Here is a 21,914-nt window from a genome sequence, read left to right as displayed (position 1 = left end):
ACTCCTCATAAAAGCCTGTGATTTTACAGTGGTTTTCCCCAGTTTGTTGCAAGTAAGACACTTGGCTCATAGCTGCAGTTTTTATTCTAACCATTGTTTATTCTGAGTTAGTGCAATATATTATATTCATATTATCTGTATGTTTGAGTATTGAAGCTATTTAAGACTATTTAAAACATGATTACGTTGTTGTATATCACATTTAAATTAAAATTCTGACATTTATGTTTTGGCTTTGATAGAAAGCTATGCTTTTCCCTCAGTTTTTCCATGACAAATAACCAGTGTTAATAATTAATTAACAAAATATTCTACAGTTGCTAAATTAAGTATAGAAAACTAAATTCATGCAGAAATTAATAACTATGGTTTCATGCAGAACACTTCAATCCTTCTTCTGAGCCATCATTAAATCTTCAACTACTAATTATTCCATATTTGCAAGAATTCAGATGTCTTAAATAAAATGCAACTTTTGTTTGCAGACACTTAGCAGTGCCGCTAAATTTTCTGCATAATGATAGGATGCATATTGGGAAGACAGCTTAGAGATTTGAAACCCTTCACAGAATGGGATGTGCTTTACTGTAGCCTGTCACAAATGATAATGCCAGGCATGCCCTCATTTTCAAAGAACGGGGGGAAATTTACTTTTTTTTAAAAATCCAAAACCTATTTTTTCTCCTATAAAGACATTGTTCATTGGCACTGGAAGAAAAAATTAAGCAGATCTTTGGACTTAAGGAATTCAATTAGTTCAGATATTGTGGAAATACCCACCACACACCCCCTCCAACATATAATTCCTGTGTTTAGAATTTATTTACTTTGTATGTTCCTGCATGCTGTGCTATCTTGTATCCGATTTCTCATTCACAATCTTGCTTACTTACCAAGGATTCATTGTTAAATTACAGTTGGTATGAACCAGCATGCCAGCATCCCATGATATTAATCTCTGAACTATTCAGTCATTTAACAATAGCCTCATTATTCAGGGGAACTCTGAGTATTCAGTTTGTGTAGATTTTCTGGCATTTCACTAAAATAACTTACTCTTAAAAGAATGACTGCAACATATTCTAAAATATATATATATATACATATACATGTCTTAGTCAGATGGTTCCTCTCCAATAATAGCCAAGAAACGGAATTAAAATGAAAAGGAATTAAAGAAAAAAAAAAAAGCAAGAACTCCAGCTACCACCAGAGACTGTCAACTCAAACTGATAATTTAAAGCTAAAGCATTTTACAAAGTTCACACAGAGGCCATTTGACTCAAATGTGTGAGTGAGGCTTCTTGAGTTCACAAAGCTCCCATTTCATTATTTATAAATTAGAAAAATCCAGGTACTTGAGATGTCTTTACAAACAACATAGTTTTGATAGGAATAGTTCCTTAGTATTTTTACATTGCAAAACACCTATTTCAGGAACTTCATCACAGAATTGCTTCTTTTTCTTCAGTATATTTATTTCAATCCTTTTATTTCCTGGGCTGGAATGCCACAGTTGTATCCATTTTCCAAAGCCTGAACTTGGACAAAAGCAGTGTAGAGAAGCACATTCTCCTCTGCCTGAAATTTTCAAGGAGAAACAATAAGAGCATGGATTTGGATTTTTATAATTACACGGACGAAAGTTCACACTTCTTGCCCAGGACTGGGAAAGAATATATCTGGTTTTAAATTTTTTTAAAAAAATTTTATTTAAATTTCATTTAACTCCACCACCCCTTTTTAAAGGGAAGGATTTTTTTAGTCCATTTATTTGAGCAACTCTGTAACATAAAGACAGCCTCAGAAGTGGGTGTGAAAATGGATTCAATAAGCTGTTTGTCCAGGATATTTTTAAGGACTCATGTACATGCACAACTTCAGGCATGTAAGAAGCCCAGCTGTATTAAACAGGACGACCCACATTTGTATTGTTAAAGTTTGTTTGCAGGCTGATAAATTCATGTGCTTATTTAGTGTGGGAAGTCCTTCCTACAGCCCAAATGCACTAAAGAGAATTACAGAGGACATGCAAGGGCATGTTTCCAGTCAGTGAGTGCTTCACTTTCCTCAGTACAAGGCCTATAACTATTACAATAATCAGTTTTGAAAGGACAAATCTGTTCTTGCTGGTAACTCACCACAACTTCCAGGCCAAGGTCCCAAAGCAGGTATTCTCCAAAACCTTCTCTTAAGTGATACCTTTGTCAACAATAAAATTCAAACTAGGTGAAGCTGCTCAGCATGCAATATAGATATGTAATTTATAAATTGTGTGTTGATTGTTTTATATTTTCAAAATGCTTTAGAAACCTGCATTAAATGAAGACTAAATGAAGATAAATAAACACATTAAATGAAGAGTGACTTGTTATAAAAACACATAGACAGGTTTAGAAAGACATTTAGTCTAGAGCTCTTCTCTATTATATAAACAATTTTTTTGTTCTTTGTTATCCAAAGAAAGATGGACATAATTGAATGTATTAGCCTCACTGTGTCAGGCTGGTAAGTACCTTTGGAGAAGGAGAGCTTATTAAAATCTGTGCTTTGGATTGAGCTTCTGGTTTCCAGAATGTGGTGTCCTCCTTGTAGGTCCAGTGGACTGCCCCAACTTACACCAATAGAGCAACAGCCTCATCTGCCTTTGAGTGTTGAAGTTACACTTTAAGAGAACATCAAGGGGCAGGGAATACAGCATAATTAGCTCTCTGCTCAGTGAGCACTTCTGAGCCTAAGACAAACAAAATCTTAGCCCACCAAAAACTCTTCATGCAGGCTTTGTGCCAACTGCTCTCACTGGTCACCTTGGCTGTGAGTCTCCTGCAGAAGACAAGCCAACCCTGGCAATTCCTGTGCTCTGCTATGGTTCAGCTTGCACACAGAAACAGATAACATGGGCCAGGAAGGGGTTAGATAAGCCACTAAATAAATACACCCTTTATATCCTTAGTGTCTTCTGTCCTTAAAAGGACACTTGGTTGGTCATGCCAGGCAGAACTCTGATGGAGAGCTATGAAAAAAGATGTGCCATGCAGCCTGTCCTTTCTGCAATATACTTGAGGAGATCTGGAGAAAGGAGCAAGAATTTAAATATTGTACGTTTCTGCTGAGAAATATTACCCCAGGAACAAAAGATTCACTGGAAAACACAGTGAGCACATCCTGAAACCTGATCAGAAACACTGGATTTGGAAGCAAATTACTTTCAGTTGCTTGGGAGCCCTCACTGTGTATTACTGGCTTCAGGTGCCCTCATATAAACCAATTAAATATGATACAATCTTCAAACCTTATAAAGATATACATGGAAAGACTGAGACCTCATTCTGAGTATTCAATATACTGACGAAGAGAGAGAAAACTGTGATTCACTGGAATAAATGCACAATTCTTCCTGTAATTGACCAAAAAGTATAGCATTGACAACTCCTGTTGCTCTCTAACATTAAAAAAGTTATGAAAACAAATTTTGATATTAAAAAATAATTGAGAAATAAATACATTTATGACATCCTTTTATTTTGCTTATTTAGCCTTTGTGCTAAACTCAGGCTGTACTTTCATGCCTCTCTTTACATCCATGAAGGAGAAAAACCTACACGTTTTTAAAAATTGAAAGTTGAGACTCCCATCTTATCACATGCCTCAGGATCTAAGGGTTTAAGAAAGAAATATTGTGAACCTCACAATAAAATTCTGAAAGTTGGCAACACCAAGGGCAACATCTTCATCAAATACTAGTGAAACTTCTCAGCTAGAAGAAAAAACACTGTTTGGCAGTTGCATGTTTTGGGTCCCAGAAAACAACCTTGAGAAAGAAAAAAAGTAAAACTAAAATAACAACATTGAACAAATCCACCCTGTGTCCTACTCCTCACTTTATAAAACTGGCTAGATTTAAAGATTTTGAAAACCCCAGTGCTGACACCTCTCACTTTACCACTGGTATCACACGTATAAACAGCAAATATATCCTAAACGGAAAAATTATATTCCAGCAGCCAAAATACTATCTGCCAAATGTGCTGTGTTTAAAAATTAATAACACAAAATTTATAATTATCACCTCTACTGGCAAGCTGACTGCTTTTTGAACATTCTGTCAGAAGCAGTGAAAGCACAAAACCAACGCCAAAAAGACAGTCTTCCTGGAGTCAAAGACTCGTTCTGCAAGACACAGCTATAGTCTGCAAATATTTACAACTATGAACAACCGAATTCATACTCTGGGAAGTTCTGAGTGCACCCAATGACTCCGTCTCATAAACCAGCCACTTGCAGTATCAGGTAATCTATTTATGCATTCCTGAAACATCTTATTTACTCTTTCCTCCCCCGTACTCAGACCATGGGAGTTTTCAACCCTTTCCCTTTCTGCTGTTCAAGAAAGGAAGTTCCCTTTCTGCTGTTCAAGAAAGCCAAAGCAAAAGAAAAGGTCTGCTCAGCTCTTCGTTTCCCATATGCTTCTGCCCTTCGCTTTCTTTGGGCTTGCTCCAGAGACCACTGAGATCAAGAGAAAGACCTATGGATTTGCCCTGTTCTGCAGTTTCTGAGAGTCATTAAATGTTACTCTACATGCAACATTCCATTTTGTAAGACAATTTCCTAAGTTCAGACTTCAGTTTCTTTTTGATTCCCACATTCTCAGGACAATAGCTCCTTTGTTCAGCCTTCCCTGTTTATGGGAATGTTAGCACTGGTTTAGCCTTTACCATTGAACAGAGTCAGAAAGTAATCGTCCACTTGTTTGACATTTAAAGATTTTTGTCAGCTTACATTTTTAAGATATATAAATGTACAAATATACTTACAAAGTCTAAACAAGCTTATCAAAGCTGAAAGATGATATTTAACAGCAGTTAAAGTTTAGTTCCCTTATCTTCCCTCTGAAATATTTTTTAATAAACCTGTAGAGAGTAAAATGACAGCATCCTAGGGAAAATAAGCTTTCTCCAGCCTGTCTGCAAAGGACAGGAAGCAGCAAGGTTTAAGCAGTAGGAAATTAGCAGAAAAGGGAGAGGAACAAACCATTACAGTGTGCGGGAGAACTTTCATAGCCAAAGTTGAGAGACACACACTTGGTGCCATAGGGAACCTGTGATGCAGAGAAGACACACTAACTTATAATAGCAGAGAATGGCAGAAGACAATGACCCTAGTCTGAATTCCCAGCTATGCCCACACATGGTGAGGAACAGGAGGACCCATCCATGCCACAGACACACAGGTTCTGCAGGACAGCATGGAGCTGCCTCAGCTAGCTTTAACCTAGTCCCAGGTTTCACTGCATGGTTCTAATACCCAGAAGCATACATAACACAGTGTGGGTAAATTAAATGCAGTTCTGGATGCTTGCTCTCAGTCTTAAAGAAAAGTTCTGGATGATTGCTCTCAGTCTCAAAGAAAAATGCACTTTAAAAAAGAATCACCATTTCCCTAAACCCCAGGCCATCTTCTCTCCAGCCTCCCCATGTCCCTCATCCCAGAGGTTCTCCAGAAGGCCTTTCTCTCTCCCTTCTCTAAGATTAGTATGTTTAAGTCATGCTCAATTTTGACAGGAGAGTTGGGAGGGTGGAATCCACCTTGAACAGAAAGCCTTTTGAGTCTTCCTTCACTTTTGAAGCCTTTGTATTTTTTAATCCCTACTCTGCCAGTTTTGTCTCCCCTTCCCCGCCCCCCCTTCAGTGGAAATTTTCTACTCTTCACAAGCCTGTCTCTCTGCAGAAAATTGATTTCCCCTAGGATACAGCTATCCTACTGTTCTATACATGGTCACTAATGACCATCCTGTTCACCACAGAGACAGACCCAGTGGCACTTCTCCCCAGCTCCTCAGCACAGAAAGCACAAGGGGGACAATGAGAACAACCCCAGAGCTTAGCCATACCAAGAGTTCATCATCTCCAGAAAATACCATACAAAACCTCCAAACGAGTTACTAGGAGAAAAAATATTTCTTTCTGGTTTCTGTCATTCTTTCATTTCACTGCACTACATTAACATTTTTAATCTCTCCCAGATAATGACCATCATATAGTTTCTCCCTTTCCCAGAGCCATAAGAATGAACTCTAAATCAGATATGACTGGAGCTCATATTGACTTTACTTGGGCACTGATATTAGGGTATCCAAGGGCAGAATGCATTTCAGCACACCCTGCAAAACTTGCCTGAAGATGTGAGAAAATATCTGGGTGCTGCACTTTTTTCTGTTTCAGCTGCTCTGCAAGCAGTGCACCTGCTGGCTGGACCATCCCTTGGAGATCTGTAGTCTCACATTCAATTGCAGTGAAGTTCTATACTCTGAGTGACAGACAATTCTCCCCTTAGCTCCTGGTGGCCCTGATGCTGATGGGTAAAATACAATTGTACTCACAAAACAGCTTAAACCTTTGCTATAAACATTTTGTTTATAGCAGTAAGATATATAGTACTGTATAGACAGTAAATTGACTCTTTTCCTCCTTCTCGACCCGCGGAGACCTTGCAAGAACTTCACCTTGTCCCTGCTGGTACAGGGAACTAGAGTGAAGTGCTGGAAGCCATGGTGAAGAAGATGGGACAGTCAAATCCTTTCGTTCCATTTACAACAAAGGATTTTTATGTGATGAAGTTAATCTTGCTTACTGAGTTACATTACTAGTTTCTGCAGGAGGAAAATGAGGAAAAATATAAATAAGGCCCAACGATGGGTATAAAGCTTTTTATAAAATAATTCACTTCAGTTCCAGTGACTCAAAATAAATAAGAGCAGTGTCTTTAAGTCAAAAGGTAAATTTAAAACAAACAAAAAAAATCCTTTCAGTAACTGTGGAAAAAAAAAAATAAAAAACACTCTAAAAATTAGTTCTGCAGTTAGGAAAAGGGCTTAGCTACTGAACTACAACATGATCTGAAAAAAGTCAACACAGATAATACCTGATGCAGCACTTCAGAAAGGCTGGGGTGGGTAAGCTGCCCAACCCAAGAAATTCATATTTAAAGCTCACGTTGTCCAGCTATACTCTGTAACTTGTGACAGGATTTCTTTACATAGTTCTCACCAATGCTCGCTGAAGTTAGCCAAAGAGATCCTCTGCAGACAAACAGGACAGTCCACCCCACAGCAGGTTCCTTAAAATCACACACACTGTGGAAATTTCCAAATACCTTGGCAAAACATGGGTGAGTTAAGGATAAAGTTTCAAGCCTGAACTCCATCATTTCCTGTCTTTTGCTAGTCTACACAGCTCTTTAATGTTATGTTAATATAATTTTTGTGGGTGTGATTGAATTACCCGCTGCTCTTGATGCCAGCATTAGTGGATTTCTGTGTAATAAGAGAGCATGCTTTACTGCACACACTGTTACTAAATACCATTAAGCAGACCAGCTGCAGACCCCCTGATAGCAGGACTGGAGGGCTACCTCATTAGGACACGATGAGCACTTCACTGCTGGCACACAGCCTGAATCCCACAAGCCCTCAACACGCTGAACTCGCCTCGACGTCCCCACCAGACGGTCTGCCACAGCAGGTCCCCTGGCCAAAAAAAGTGCCCTGGGAATCTGCTGAGAGTGACGAGATCCCTCTCAGAGGTTCAGCATCCCGAGTCCTACACGGTGCTGCTGCGACTTGGCAGTCTGAAAAGATAGAGATGTATTTGCTTGGTGACATTTTAACTCCAGGTGCAACGTGGGGCTGTTAAATTCTCCACTGAAACTGTGCTTCACACACTGGTGACAGCTACTAACTAGTAGTGCAGGCCTTTAAAAATCCCTTTCAGAAGACTTAGTGGAGAGATTAAAATGCCACTTGTACATGAGTTGTACCAATTCCAGCACAGCCACCAAAGGGAGGTTTAACACAAGCTTTCTCATCAGTATCCTTGCACTGCTAACCAGCACCTTCCAAGCAAATGACGAGCCTGACAACTGTGCAGCATTATCCCTCTTTAGAGGAGGATTGCATTACAGAAGAAAGTGGGGGGTGAAGGAAGGCAATAAGAAAAAGAATGAGGGAAAGCAAGGAATTTAAGTCTCTTCCACATAGCTGGATCAGAGCATCCTGAACTGTACTGGCAGACATCATTCAAGGAGTTGTAATGTATTCTAGTGACTCTTCTTACCACTCTAACCCACCTCTTCCTCACCACAAAATGCCCTGTATGCTGGCTGGTAAGGCTGTACTTACCCAGCACCAGTGGGAGATTCAGCTGCTAGTTCTCAGGTAACAGCAACCCTGTGTCCCCAGTATAGCATGGGAACAGCATGGCAGAGACAAAGCAGAGACAAGCAATGTGGTCTTGTGATTAAGAAAAAATCTTGTTTCTTTACATCTAAGTGTAATAAGAACCAACAAACACAGGAACCTAACAAGAACAATTCCAAGTACACATTACAACAAAGCTAGGTTTTTCTTACCACTCACTGAAAATAGAGATGAAACAACTAGAAGTCCTAACAAGTGCTGAAAGCATTTAAAAGCTGTATCATTATAGCCTATCTGCCATATCTGTAAGATCTGCAATCAATCGTGTCTTCAGTCCAATTCATATGTTAGGCAATGAGCAAAATCATCACATGAGTATATTGCCCTGCTTTGATTTAAAACCCACCAATTACTTGGTCATATTCCATTTTGTTTCACTGTAGACATCAGTTTTCATTTCCACTTAGGAGCAATTGCTTTGATTTCATTTTACTCTAAGAGTCAAGAGACTGTCCTATATGAATCCTTCAGCTCCTTGAACTGACTTTATGTTTTTGTGTGCGACAGGAATTCAGCTGTTCTGCATTGTGTAAGGCACTTAATAAACTCCATATTGAAATATTTGTGCTAAATTGTTGTAGAATAATTAAAAAACTTCACAGTCATACTCGATTTAATTGACAATCCTAAATTTGGTGTTAAGTGAAGCAGAGAAGACAAAAACCATTAAAGATGAGTAGAGAAATTAAGTTCTACAAAATTAAGTTAGGTACGCCTTAGATTTAAAATTCCTTGTTTTTTAAAACTAACCTTCAAGGGTACTGCAGTTTTCTCACTCTATGGGGTTTTATTACTCAAATCTGAGGATGGACAGACACCTGATTTACCATTAAAGGTAATCAAAACCTCAGAGATGGAGAGATGAGCTACTGCTTCTGACACAGTGCCAGTACCAGTGTATTGTGATCTCCACAGGGCGCACTGTTGTGCCTCCTTACACTCCTCCAAGGACACCACGGAAGCTCTTGAGCATCTTTTCTCCTGCTTAGGAACACAGATGTTCCAGTGCTACATTTCATCCACTTAAGGACACATACAAACAGATATAGCTACATAAATGGTACATAATAAATCTCCATAAACATGAAAAGGAAATTATTTCTAACCTCAAATAATTACTTTTAAAACCATCTAGATGACCTCTGCAGCACTTGATAAAATTATCCAAATAGTGGAGAAAACCATATTATAATCAGACTTAAACGGATCCATCTATTTTGAAATTTAAAAACAAACAAAGAAACAAAAAAAAGTGACTTGATTGTAGTGTGTAAGTACATCTGGGAGGAGGACAGAGGAAGAGGGACAGAATCTGAAAGGTCCTTAACCTGATTACACCAAGAACCAACAGGTAAAAATGAACACCAGAAAGTTGATCTGGAAGTTGGTCAGAAATGCTGATCAGGTAACATGGCTAACAGGAACAAACTATTAGCAACAGCAGTAGGTTTGCTGTTGCTTTCATATCTTCAGATCCAGAGTGTGGCTTTTCTGGAACATAATCTCTACATCAAAATTGCTGTATTCAGTCTAAGAACAAATAAGGGAAATTTAAGGATCTGAATCAGCCAGAAAATAATGGTAGACCATCCCTCGGTCTATTCTGGATCTTAAATTCTATGAATCTGTAAATTATCTTATACCTTTTAATCACTAGTTCCCTACTATAAAGAAGTTAAAAAGTTAATGTTCTTGAATCAGTGAATTACAGAAAACAATTGAAGTTTCATAATTGGATTATAACCCCAGGAGTATATGGAAATGCTGAACTGGGGAGCTGAAGTAAGGAAAGCATGTCTGTTTTCTTTTTTTTTATGTGATCACCAGGCAGTAATAGCCATAAAGGCAGTACTTATTACCTGTATTACACCGAAACAATAACATGGCTGTGATCCTGCAATAACTGCTATTTGAACAGACAGCTGTGCTTCCATGAAGCTTATATGATGCTGGGTATCTGTTGGCAGAGAGCTTATTTCAGAATAGCACCTGTATTTTCCACATTGCTGTTGCCTTCATCCTTTTATTTAGGGTTGCCCCCCACCCCCAAGAGCTGTGGCTAGGTACTTTCCAACAGAAAGAGAATCCAAAGCTCTCCACTTCCCCTAGAGCTCATGATGGGGACACAGAAAATACATGCCCAAAGACAGAGAAAAACTTTTAAGATCAACATCTTTTAAAAATTAGGCTGAAAACATTCCATCTTTCCTGTCTCTGTTTAATAATGAGGCAGACACAAAACCTCTGACTTAGCTGCAAAAATTCTAAGAAATTCCTTCTCTACAAAACATCTTTTAAAAAAATTACAGACTTTTTCTAGGAGCTGTGTTTGTCACACAAATAATTCCGGGAAGTTACCAAATACTTGGAATGAAGGACATTGCATGCTGCATAGCACAGAGTTCTTGTCAATGCTTGTTTGGAATGGTATGGGAAAGTCTAGCAGCTGAACACAATGACATTGTTGTTTTCATGCTGATAATATTCAATAGCTTTGCCACCAAAGCTGGCCTGCCACTTCCTCTTGTATAGAAATTACAGGCATGCTCTAAGGTTCTTGCCATTTGCTGAAAGCAGTGCTCAGGTTATTCACGTTTTGGAGGGGACGTTATTAAGCACAGCTGGTATTGTTTGCTTCCAGCAAAGCTCTAGGACAATGTATTTCTCAAAAAGATCAGAACATTATCTGCGTCATACCTTCTAGAGAAAGGTTACAGAAACATTTCTTCTACACAAATGTCAGAACATGAACAGTGTCTCTCCATCCTCTTCCAAAAGTTGGTGGCTCCTAAGGAGTATAAAACCACATCCTAGTCAGAGAACTTCCTACTTCCCTCTCCACTCTCTGCACATGTAATACATCTGTTCCTGCACTCCATCACTGCCATCAGTCCTTAAAAGGACAACAGATCAGAAAAACTTACTGAACTTGACACCACAGAATTAAGGACAATAAATACCAAAAACACAGACAAATCTAAAAGGTATAGATGCACTTCAAAGCAGAAGAACCAGAACATTCACTTCCACTATTCTCATTAAAAAACCACATGAGGACTCAGTGAAGGAGCCTTTGGCAAGCCACCAGCACGTCGATCAGCCTCCTCACAGGAAAGTAGAAACTGAGCATCAGAGTTTTACAGTATCATAGAATCACAGAATCAAACCTAAACTTCCCCTGGTGCAATGTGAGCCTATTTTCTCTTGTCCTATCCACTTGGAATTCTCTTGTCCACCACCTGGGAGAAGAGACCATCACTCACCTCACTACAGCCTCCTTCCAGGTAGCTGTAGAATGCAAGATTGTCTCCTGTAAGCTTCCTTTTCTCTAGGCTAAACCCCAGCTCCCTCAGCTGCTCCTCATAAGAATGACGTTCTAGACTCCTCATCAGTTTCATTGACCCTTCTCTGAACATGCTCCAGCACCCAACTCTGAGGGACCCAAAACTGAACACAATACCCCAAGTATAGCCTCACCTGTGCCGAGTACAGGGGGAGAATCACTTCTCTAGTCCTGCCAGCCACACTATTTGTGATACACGCCAGGATGCTGTTTGCTTTCTTGGCCACCTGGGCACACTGCTGGCTCATATTCAGCCAACCAGCACCCTCGAGTCCACTCCCAACAGGCAGCTTTCAAGCTACTCTTCCCCAAGCCTATAATGTTGCGTGGGGTTGTTGTGACCCAAGTGCAGGACCCAGCACGTGGCCTTGTTAAACCTCATACAGTCCAGACTGACGAGAGTTCCGTATGGCCATGACAGCCCTTCCATTACAAACCCAGGCATTTTTCTGACAGATATGCACCGTATAGAGCCTGTCTGTCCTTTGGACAGTCTCTGTCCATGAGCATTTTCAGCCTCTTAAATACTCATATCAGTGAGGGGATGATAGCCTTGTGAATAGATGGTGATGCCATGGTTGACTGGCTACACACAAAATATGCTGGAGAAGTGGAGAAAGAAAGAGGACAAGGAAAGACTGGAAACATGCACATCTCAGAACAGGTCAGAAGCAGCTCATTAAGTGTGTTTGCCCTCTTTCTATCTCAACATCCCTCCTGCACAGTAAGCAAAAGAAGTGGCTGTTATGGTCATGTCCTTCACACCGCTACACAGAAGGCTCAATATTTCTGTTATGAGCTCTCTGTTTTGTTAAGGTGTTTGGGTTTTTTTTTGTTTTGTTTTGGTTTGGTTTGGTTTGGTTTTTTTTGTTGTTGTTGTTTGTTTGTTTTTTTCTGTTTTGTTTTTGTTTTTTCTTTTTTTCCAAGGACTTTAATTAAAATTCATCAGAAGAAATGTTTTTAGCAGCAGTGTCTGAGAATGCTGCCTCCTCCCCTATCTTCCATTAAATCAGGTTCATCCAGCTTGAAAGGAGATGAGAAACTCACTGACACTCTATCACACTCCAGTGAAAAGAGGGACACATTCAAAACAGAGGAGAGTGCAGGTGCTTATTTATTACTTTACGCTGATTACTTTTCTGCTTTTCTTCCTGGCAATGGGAACGTTCACATCCCAGATGGAGCACTCTGTAGTGCTGTGGGCATTTGCTGACCTAGAGTTGTTCTCTCTGATGAAAGAGGCTAGGTAAGAAGAGGATTGGTGCATTGCCCACTGGGGCAACTTTAATGTTTGTTTTTAACAGTGGAAGACGTTTGGAGCCCATTTTAATCAGGAATGAATATACAAATAGTTGTTTAATGATATCAAGTAAAGGAGAAAAAAAAAATCTGTGCACATCCACATCCATATCTGCACACTGTAAAGACGTAATATTTATGTAACTGAGTGAAAAACTGCAAATCAGCCGATTTAGGAATCCAAGTTGTTGCTCAGATGACATACAAGTTCACTGCCTTGTACCATTTCAGAGCCAGAGAACAACCCCACAATGTTTCTAACATCATTAATAAGCACCATCACTACAGAGATGTCCTCAATGCAAGAATTAACAAATCATGTCCACGGCATTAGGTTCTTCTCCTTTTATGTCTGCTTTAGGCATCCTTAATGCTCACCATTTGGTTTCTGATCAAAGGCATTTTGACTTAAAAGTATTAATGTGAAATTAATTTCTTCTCCCTTTCCCACCCCTCAATAAACTTTCAGGAAAAGACCGTGATACAGAGAACCTGAGAAGAATACAGATTTCTCCAAGCTAATCCATCAGTGAGTTTCTCTCTGGTCTCAGCACAGATCAGAGGAACAAATTCATAAAGTGCCCTTTATTTGTCTGAATCAGCATATTTAGTCCAACAGGATGCCTTTGCTGTGCTTGACCCAATAGCACATACTTCTTGGGACTTTGCTTACCTAATTTTACTTGAAATAACAAAGAACACTGGGGGTAGGGGGGTGGGCTGCTGTTATATTTTTTTATATTTCCCCTCAAGTGTGGGTATTTCTTCGGTTCTTACAAAGACTGATCTCTTCAGCAGACTTCAGAGCCATTCACAGTTCTCATATCACCAGGATACAACGAATGAAAACATCCACTAAAATTTAAGTAGGAACTACTCTACGTGATGCCACATCACTCCTATATGAGCTAATCCCACTAAATGAGCACTCTCACCTTCACGGCCTCTCGGTCTCTCCTATACCAGAGAGCAATGCTGTCATCTGATACTAATTACAGGAGAGACACAGATTATCTCGTTCTCTTTGAGTTAATACTGAAGCCACAGTGCACCTCATTTTAACACACAAGGTTACAGAATGCAGTACATTTCTTTACATCTCTGAAGATTACATCTTAAAAATACAGGAGCAGACACAGGCTAATACTCTGCTCCTACGTAACTCTCACACACTTTGGATTTTGTCTTCACTCGTGCCAGCATAAGAACACCAGTTTACAATGGCTACAACTTTGGTCTGACTTCCAAGTAGAACAAAGAACTTACTTCAGAAATTCTTTTGGTCTTTTCGGTTTTTCGCTCACTTATGAGGATTTTATTTTGCTTAACCTTCATTTTATTTATAGTTCTCAGTAATTATTTTTAATTAACATCTTAATGTAGTGAGAAAGGAAAGGAAGGGAACTTACTTTCCCCACAACTTCATTTTATCAGTTCTCATATAGTATGGACTTCCCGTTATTTTCACAAAATAAAAGGAAACTAAAAATAGCCAGGAATATCAAACTCTTGCTGCCTTAACACACTGCACAAATGGTCATCATGAACCTCTATAAAGCTTGGTCTAATTGAAAATGTTGTGCTTGCTGCAACTATTAACAAGAGACCCTGTCTTGAAAGATACCTTGAGCCCATCTGAAACCTCAGTGACCTCAGCATTTTCTGCTGGGGCAAAAGGAAAGCACACAGTTCATTTCAAAACTAGTCTAGGATTTAAGTAATGTGTGTATTTTCAATCAGTTACCTCAGCTACATTATCCTTGGGGCTAGCCCTTTAGTAGAATCCAAACAGTGGCAGTCTGAATATTTATTCAGATGTTCCACAGGACAAAACCAAGGACGTTCAGAAAGAAATGAGAAACTAAAAATCTCACACTTGTTGACTTTTCAGGGAGACCATTAGGATACCTTAAAAAAAAAAAAAAAAAAAAAAAACCACACACAACCAACAGCACAGATGCAAAACAAACCCAAAACCTGGATCAACCTGCACAAAATACATATCCAAAAACTATTTAGAGAAAGCAAGGCTCATGACAATCATGATTCAGTAGGAATTTCTGATACTTGGAAAATCATTTATCTGGAAGCTTCTGTCTCATCTTCCTCAAGAGTCAGACTCAAGCAGTGTACAAAGTTGTTGCTCTTTAGATTTAGATATTTTATGGAATTACAGGATTCTTATGTTTGGAAGACACCTTTAAGATTAACAAGTTCAGCCTTTAACCCAACACTGTCAGGTCACCACTAAACCATGTCCTTAAGTGCCACACCTATACATCTTCTAAATACCTTCAGGGATGGTGACTCTACCACTTGCCTGGGCAGCCTGTGCCACTGCTTCACAGCCCTTTCAGGAAAGAAATTTCTCCTGATATCCAACCTAAACCTCCCCTGGCACAATGTGAGGCCATTTTCTCTTGTGCTATCGCTCATCACTTGGGAGAAGAGACCAACACTACACCTCACTACACCTTCTTCCAGGTAGTTGTAGAACGCAAGAAGGTCTCCCCTATGCCTCCTTTTCTCCAGACTAAACAACCCTAGCTCCCTCAGCTGCTTCTCATAAGAATGGTGCTCTAAATCCTTCACCAGCTTCACTGCCTTTCTATGGACACACTCCAGCACCTCTGTGTCCTCCTTCTAGTGAGGGGCCCAAAAGCAAACACAGTATTTGAGGTATGGCTTCACCAGTGCCAAGTACAGGGGGACAATCACTTCTCTAGTCCTGCCAGCCACACTATTTGTGATACATGCCAGGACGCTGTTGGCCTTCTTGGTCACCTGGGCACATTGCTGACTTATATTCAGCCAACAGTTGACCAACACCCCAGACTTTTCTCCACTGGGTAGCTTTCCATCCACAATTCCCCAAGCCTGGAGCATTTCATCAGGTTGTTGTGACCCAGCTGCAGGACCCAGCATTTGCCATTGTTGAACCTCATACTACTGGCCTCAGCTCACTGCTCCAGCCTGTCCAAATTTCTGTGTAAAGCCTTTCTGCCTTTAAGCAGATCAACAGACCCACTCAACCTGCAAACTTACTGAGGGTGCACACAATCCCCTCATCCAGATCACTGATAAAGATATTAAAGAGAACAGAGACCAATATCAAGTCCTGGAGAACACCATTTGTGACTGGCCACCAAGGAGATCAGGTTAGTCAAGCAGGACCTGCCTTTCATAAACCTGTGGTGACTGGGCCTGATCTGGGCCTTTATACTGTTGTTTCAATTAAGTGCTTTATTTTTACCCTGGACTACAAAGAAGTCAAACTTGGAGAGTAATTAGGTAACTAATCCAAGTAAGAACAAAGCATGTGGAAATAGATTTCTGAAGGTACATTAAAGATGCAAGGAGAGAGGGCTAAGTCAGGACAAAAACATTTACAAACATAGCTTATATGACACCAGAACTTTGAAGTAGCTTTTCTTGCAGAACATAGACTGGGCATGAAAAATTCATGACTGACTCAAGATGGACATGGATTATCTTTTGAATACATGCTAATGTCTTAACTAAGCAATGCACAACACTTTTTTTTAAGTCAAACACGGTTTTTAAGGCAACTTTTCAAAAGTATTCAGGGTGAGAGGGAGAGACTTTATATCTCTTTTCCCAAATTGCTTTTCTCTTCTCGAAAAATTACTTTATCTTTTAAGAAATTTTTAGCTTACGTCTTCTTCAGCACAAACACGTAGGAAAAGACAGACAGAAAGATCAAACCCTGAAGAGACATACTGTGACTTTTTTAAATTAAGAATATTCCAAAATAATAAAGTTCAAATGTTTGTGCTTGACATTTCTTTCAGTCTGTCTCCACTAGTTAGTAAGAATGGGATGTGTCCGATACACCAACAGGGGACTAAGCCATCTATGTATGTTTTTAAGAGAATTTTTGAATTCTTCTGGATTAAATATAACACCATGAATGAAAATAAGAGTGACAGATTATTAATATTTCAAATATTCATAATTGAATATTATGAATGATTCAAAGATAATACCTTATATTTTGCTTGCACAGCAACACACCATGCACATTTTTCTACCTATGATCTGTAATTTTACACCTGAAGGTTCATTATCTTTCCATTTGATTAAAAGCATATTTTGACTGGGAAGATACAGATATAATGGCACATACCATTGCACCAGCAGAGACTATGTACCTCAGGGAAATAAATGTTAATGATGTGATATTTACTATTATTTTCATGACATATTTAAAAATCAAAATTTTAGACCAATAAATTGTGATGATCACTATGATCACAGATTGCTATAAATTCTCTTTTTCAAAAATCTCAGGAAAGTTTGAGAGGCCAAGGTCCATTTCTGGAAGTTCCTTTACTCAGTATTTATGAAAATACAAAAAGAGGATACATACATAAAAGAACAAAAAATTCTTGCTTACTAAACATTCCCGTTCATTCATTTTCAATTATACAATGACTATGTCAAAGGTTACAAGTCTTAAAAAATACAGTGTAACCTAACAAGCTCCCTGCTATAAAAAAGAATTTCATATAATTTTGCTGGACACATGTTAAACCAAATACTGAGGATCAGAACCACAGAAAAAGAAAATTTTCTAGTAGCCATTTTTTTTTTTTTATTTACTCAGCTACTATACAGCGTATGATGACTTGTTTTCCTTTAGTTATATGAACAGTTTGACAGATTCCTATGACAAGGTTACTCTTAAATTGATAAAAGGTTTGGTAGTGTCGGGACATTTGTCAGAAACGTCTGACACCACGTGTAATGGACTCTGCACTTCAAGCACCAGTGGTACTCCAGTTTGCTGTTTTCTCTTTAGTGTGCAACACACACCTCCCAAAAATACACAGCAGAAACACTGAAAAGCAGGAAGGATTCTCCAAAACAATATACTTTATCACCAAAACAATGTACTTCATCAAACAATTCTGAGTAATTTTTTTTTTACCTCCATAACCCACTTAGCAAAACGCAATTAAATAAAAATACGTTACACATCACTCAGAGGATGGCTTTGCTGAAATAAATGTGGAAATGGAATGGGCTACAATTATTGTACATAACTATCCACATTTCCTATACTTCTGAGGGAGAAATAGCCTGTGTTTAGAACATTATTCCTCAGACCTACCAAACATCAGTCATTAAAAGCGACGGTTGTAATGCTGGCAGCCTTGTCACATGCTAGAGTGGGTTCAGAAGGACTCATTTTAGGCACTGGTAGCTAGCCTAGGGGAACCAGTGTCCTGGGCATAAGCTAGTTTTGGTGAATATCTCTCTTAAACACATCTCTTCAAAAATCTTGTACTGAAAAATAATATGGTTTATGGCTTGGAATTCAGGTTTTCATTTCACACCTTGTATCAAATTATGCTCGTACTTCCACTCAGGCAGTGTCAGAGCCCACACCTTCTGCTGTTCTGTGAGTACTTGTTCACATGAAGTCTTTGATGCATGGTGAGACCAAAGCTAAGTAAGCTAACAGTGTTCTACAGAAAACAACACTTCTGAAGAGACAAACGTGGTCATATAGAAGCAGATTGCTGCTATACATACTGTTTGGGGTTTTTTGGGGTTTTTTTTGTTCATTTGTTTGGGCTTTTTTCTGGGGGGAGGGAAGGAAAAGAGAGAAGGGATCTGGACATTTATCCACCTCCACTATGCAATCATCTGCAAAAGGTAAAGGGAATGTCTTGCAATATACTAATTTAAAAATCTACACGCTGCCATGACAAATTCTTGGGTTTTTCACCCTGTTTAAGCTTCCCTATAATGTCCTTCCCTTTTGCTTTCATAAATACTTTTAATATTCTGAAAAATGACAGAGCAACTATCTGGGTTCTCCTCACTTCCACTCAGCCAAAGCATAGAAAATCAGTAAAATTAATGCCAGCATTTTTTTAAAGAGCATCTGTTTACAAAGGAACTTCATGATAGCAGTACAAAACCCTCTAATCATAGGCAACATTAAGTTTATGGAACACATTGAAAATTTTGCCATGGTGCAGAAAGGAAGATCTCAGGTACTTGATGTGCACTTCCCATATGCAGAAAAAAGAGTAGGGGTGTGCGCTCTGAACTTCTTGATTCAGGTAGCACCGCTCATACTACAGCCTCATACCATGACTGAAGCACGAAGCACCAAAACTGTGAGGTTGCTCTAGGAATATTTAGTTCATTCCTGATCAGCTGAAAGCATTTGTCTGGTCTTGGAAAGGGTCAAACTTCAACACCTATAGCAACATAGCTCTCTGAACATAAGTAAACTATGGTCATTTTAGACCTAGTGTCGATCTGGCCCTTGAACTGGGATTATTTTGTCACCAGCAGGAAGCATCAACGAATGTAGTTTGGTATGACTTTCAGTAAGACTGCTAGTTCCAGTCCCGGCCAGCCATGTTCATGTAACAGCATGTTTAGGGAAGTCTGTCAGCATTTTTAGTCAAAATCAGGTAAGGCAGAACGATACAAAATTGTAACATCCTACTGAATTGTTACTCCTATTGCAAGCTTCAAAACAACAGTCATATGGATTCAAGTCAGTAGATCAGTCCAAGACTGTACCTTGATTTTCCACACTTCATTTCTTGATCCCTATTTGAAAGATTGAATTGTGATGAAAAGTATGAGTAACGCTGTTGTCTTTTGGAATAGACTATACAACAGCAAAAGTGCTGCAGTTCTGCATCATAGTAAAGGTGGATTTTTCTTTTTCAAATCTCTCCATGTTCTAACTCAACACAAAAATGTATTATCCTAAATCCCACCTAGGTAATCTCTGGTTGGAATCTCAAACTGGATTATTCCCTTCCCACATGTCATCAGTAATAATCAAGACTTTGGAAATCCCAACAGGTTCTCATTTCTACTCATTACCTACTACATTCAGTCAAGTGAGGAGGGATAGCAGGATGCAACACTTTAGGGAACAGTTCTTTTGATGACGCATGAGGAACAAAGAGCTCCTTTCTGCTACCTCTCCAGTTTCAAAGGAATAAACCACAATAAAACTGATATCCATCAGTACAATTTTCAAACATGACTCTCAAGATAAACAGAGCGGTAGAAGGTGCTACTTTCTACATCATCATTTTTCAGTGGAACTGCAGTTAATTAGATGGCTACAAGGCCACTTTCGGCAGGTTTCATACGTCTCAATCTTTGAGTCTGGCAACATGTGATACAACAATAAAAAGATATGATAAATGACCGAGGTGGGAACACCCATGTTTTGTTGTGCACTGAGTTGTGAGGCACAGATCATTGTAACCATAAAATCTGTATCAGGGAGAGTGTATTTGCCATGATAATTCTCCTTTAACGTAAGAAAGAAAACAGATTAAAATAAACAGAAGTCAGTGTGGAAGCCATCACCTCTCTTTATCCCAAAATTCATTACCAGAAGGTTTTCAATAGGCATCAATTAGCTGTTCAAACTAAAGGAATACTGTTAACTTCCAAGTGTAGGAAGCTTCGAATGTCTTTTTGAGGACATCCGTAAGTGTAAACTGAAAGGCCAACTGAAATTCTGCTACCTGAAGACACTGAGTGTTTTAAGTGCACTTACGGCTGGCACAGCTTGATAAGGTCCTGGTCAGTGGTGCCGGGTGGAAGGCCTCGAATGTACAGGTTGGTTTTACTCAACTGCTCTCCACTGCTGTTGTTGCTGCTGTTGTTGCTGCTGTTTGTGCTGGGGCTGGGAGGAGCCATGGGGTGGGGAGCTGGTGCATAGGACTGCTGGAAACAAAACAGAATGAAAAGGCTGTTACTGGAAAACAGAAGCATGGCAGATTTTTGTGCTTTACCCAGGTAACTCCAGAACCACTTGCCAAGGGCATGCTTGTCCTGCCCTCGCTGCCCGCCTCCAGCTGCCCGTTCCTACAGCACGCGCACCCACCCCGGGCTAGCAATGCCTTTCAAATCACAAAATAGGGCCAAGACTTTGGGTTTAGCCATGGCTATGAAGTGCATTATATATATATTTGTTTGTTTGTTTGTTTGTTTTTAATCTGGAAGTGAAGTAGCCTGATTATGAGCCTATTTTATCTAGATCACAAAATGAAGCTCTGAAATGACTGATATTCAGGAGTAACTGGTATTAAAGAAAAAAGTTCAACACAATCTGCTTTCAGAACAGTCTAAAACACAACTATGATCTAGCCAAAGGTATGGAAGCTGCTGTCAAATGCCTAGTTAGTCTTTTCTAAACATGAGGAGCATCCAGTACAAGCAAAGTCAGGTGGAAGAAAGTTGGCTAGCCTGAGAATGAAAAAAATTCCAAAGCAGTCTGAAAAGACTCTTCCATTACAGACAGCTTTCACAGCAGAGAACAGAGTTTGGAAAAGATGATCAGGCTAAGACCTTCCATTCTCAAAACCTTACCCACTTCTGAACAACCACAAACCACAGACAACAACTGAGAAATATCACTTTAAAAGGGAGGTGTTCTCACAGGGAAAACAACACTCTCCCCTAACTCCCTGATAGATACATGTTATGAAAGCAAACACACATGTTTAAAAATTACCTCAGCACCTCTGAACTGAGACAACAACAGGGAATTTAAGCTGCTGCAACTATTGCTGGCTCTCTGACCATCAGCATTTACTCACAGCCCCAAGTACTTGTCAGAACAGAGGAGTAGTTGGAAGGAGGAGGCCATGTCCTGTAAAGCTGTGACCAACTCAGAAAAGCTGAGGTCTGGGGGAGAAGCTGAGGGTGCTGGGGCACAGGTGGAGAGGTTGGAAGAACTGGAGTCAGAGTACTAGGAATGCAACCAGCTGCTGAGAAGGAAGAAATCCCATTTCCACAAGTTCATCAGTATATTCTGATAGCAGCTTGTGTGGTTACAACAGCAGGTAAATGCTGGGACGGTGCTAAGTAAACCATGACATGCTGACCAATAAAAGCAAAATATATGCAATTTTCATTACAGTGGCAATGACCATTTAGTGACTTCTAATATGCTCATTCTGCATTTAGGCCTTGAACAGTGAAGTCTGTGAGTCATCCTGA

The 21,914-nt window shown here is 39.5% G+C and overlaps 1 protein-coding gene across 1 annotated transcript in view; it reads right to left on the bottom strand.

Moving 5' to 3' along the window:
- LOC103772597 (RNA-binding motif, single-stranded-interacting protein 3) overlaps nucleotides 1-20,609 on the bottom strand; it is a 352,252-nt gene extending 331,643 nt beyond the window's left edge. Inside the window, exon 1 of the mRNA XM_008939933.1 lies at nucleotides 20,467-20,609. Coding sequence (XP_008938181.1) covers nucleotides 20,467-20,609 — 143 coding nt within the window. The remainder of the gene's footprint in view (nucleotides 1-20,466) is intronic.
- Between the last annotated feature and the right edge of the window lie 1,305 nt (nucleotides 20,610-21,914).

Source organism: Merops nubicus, unplaced genomic scaffold (genome assembly GCF_000691845.1).
Source record: "Merops nubicus isolate BGI_N331 unplaced genomic scaffold, ASM69184v1 scaffold195, whole genome shotgun sequence".
NCBI classification, from domain to species: Eukaryota; Metazoa; Chordata; class Aves; order Coraciiformes; family Meropidae; genus Merops; species Merops nubicus.
The sequence above is the reverse complement of the archived record's forward strand: the minus strand, read 5'-3'. Positions and strand labels throughout refer to the sequence as shown.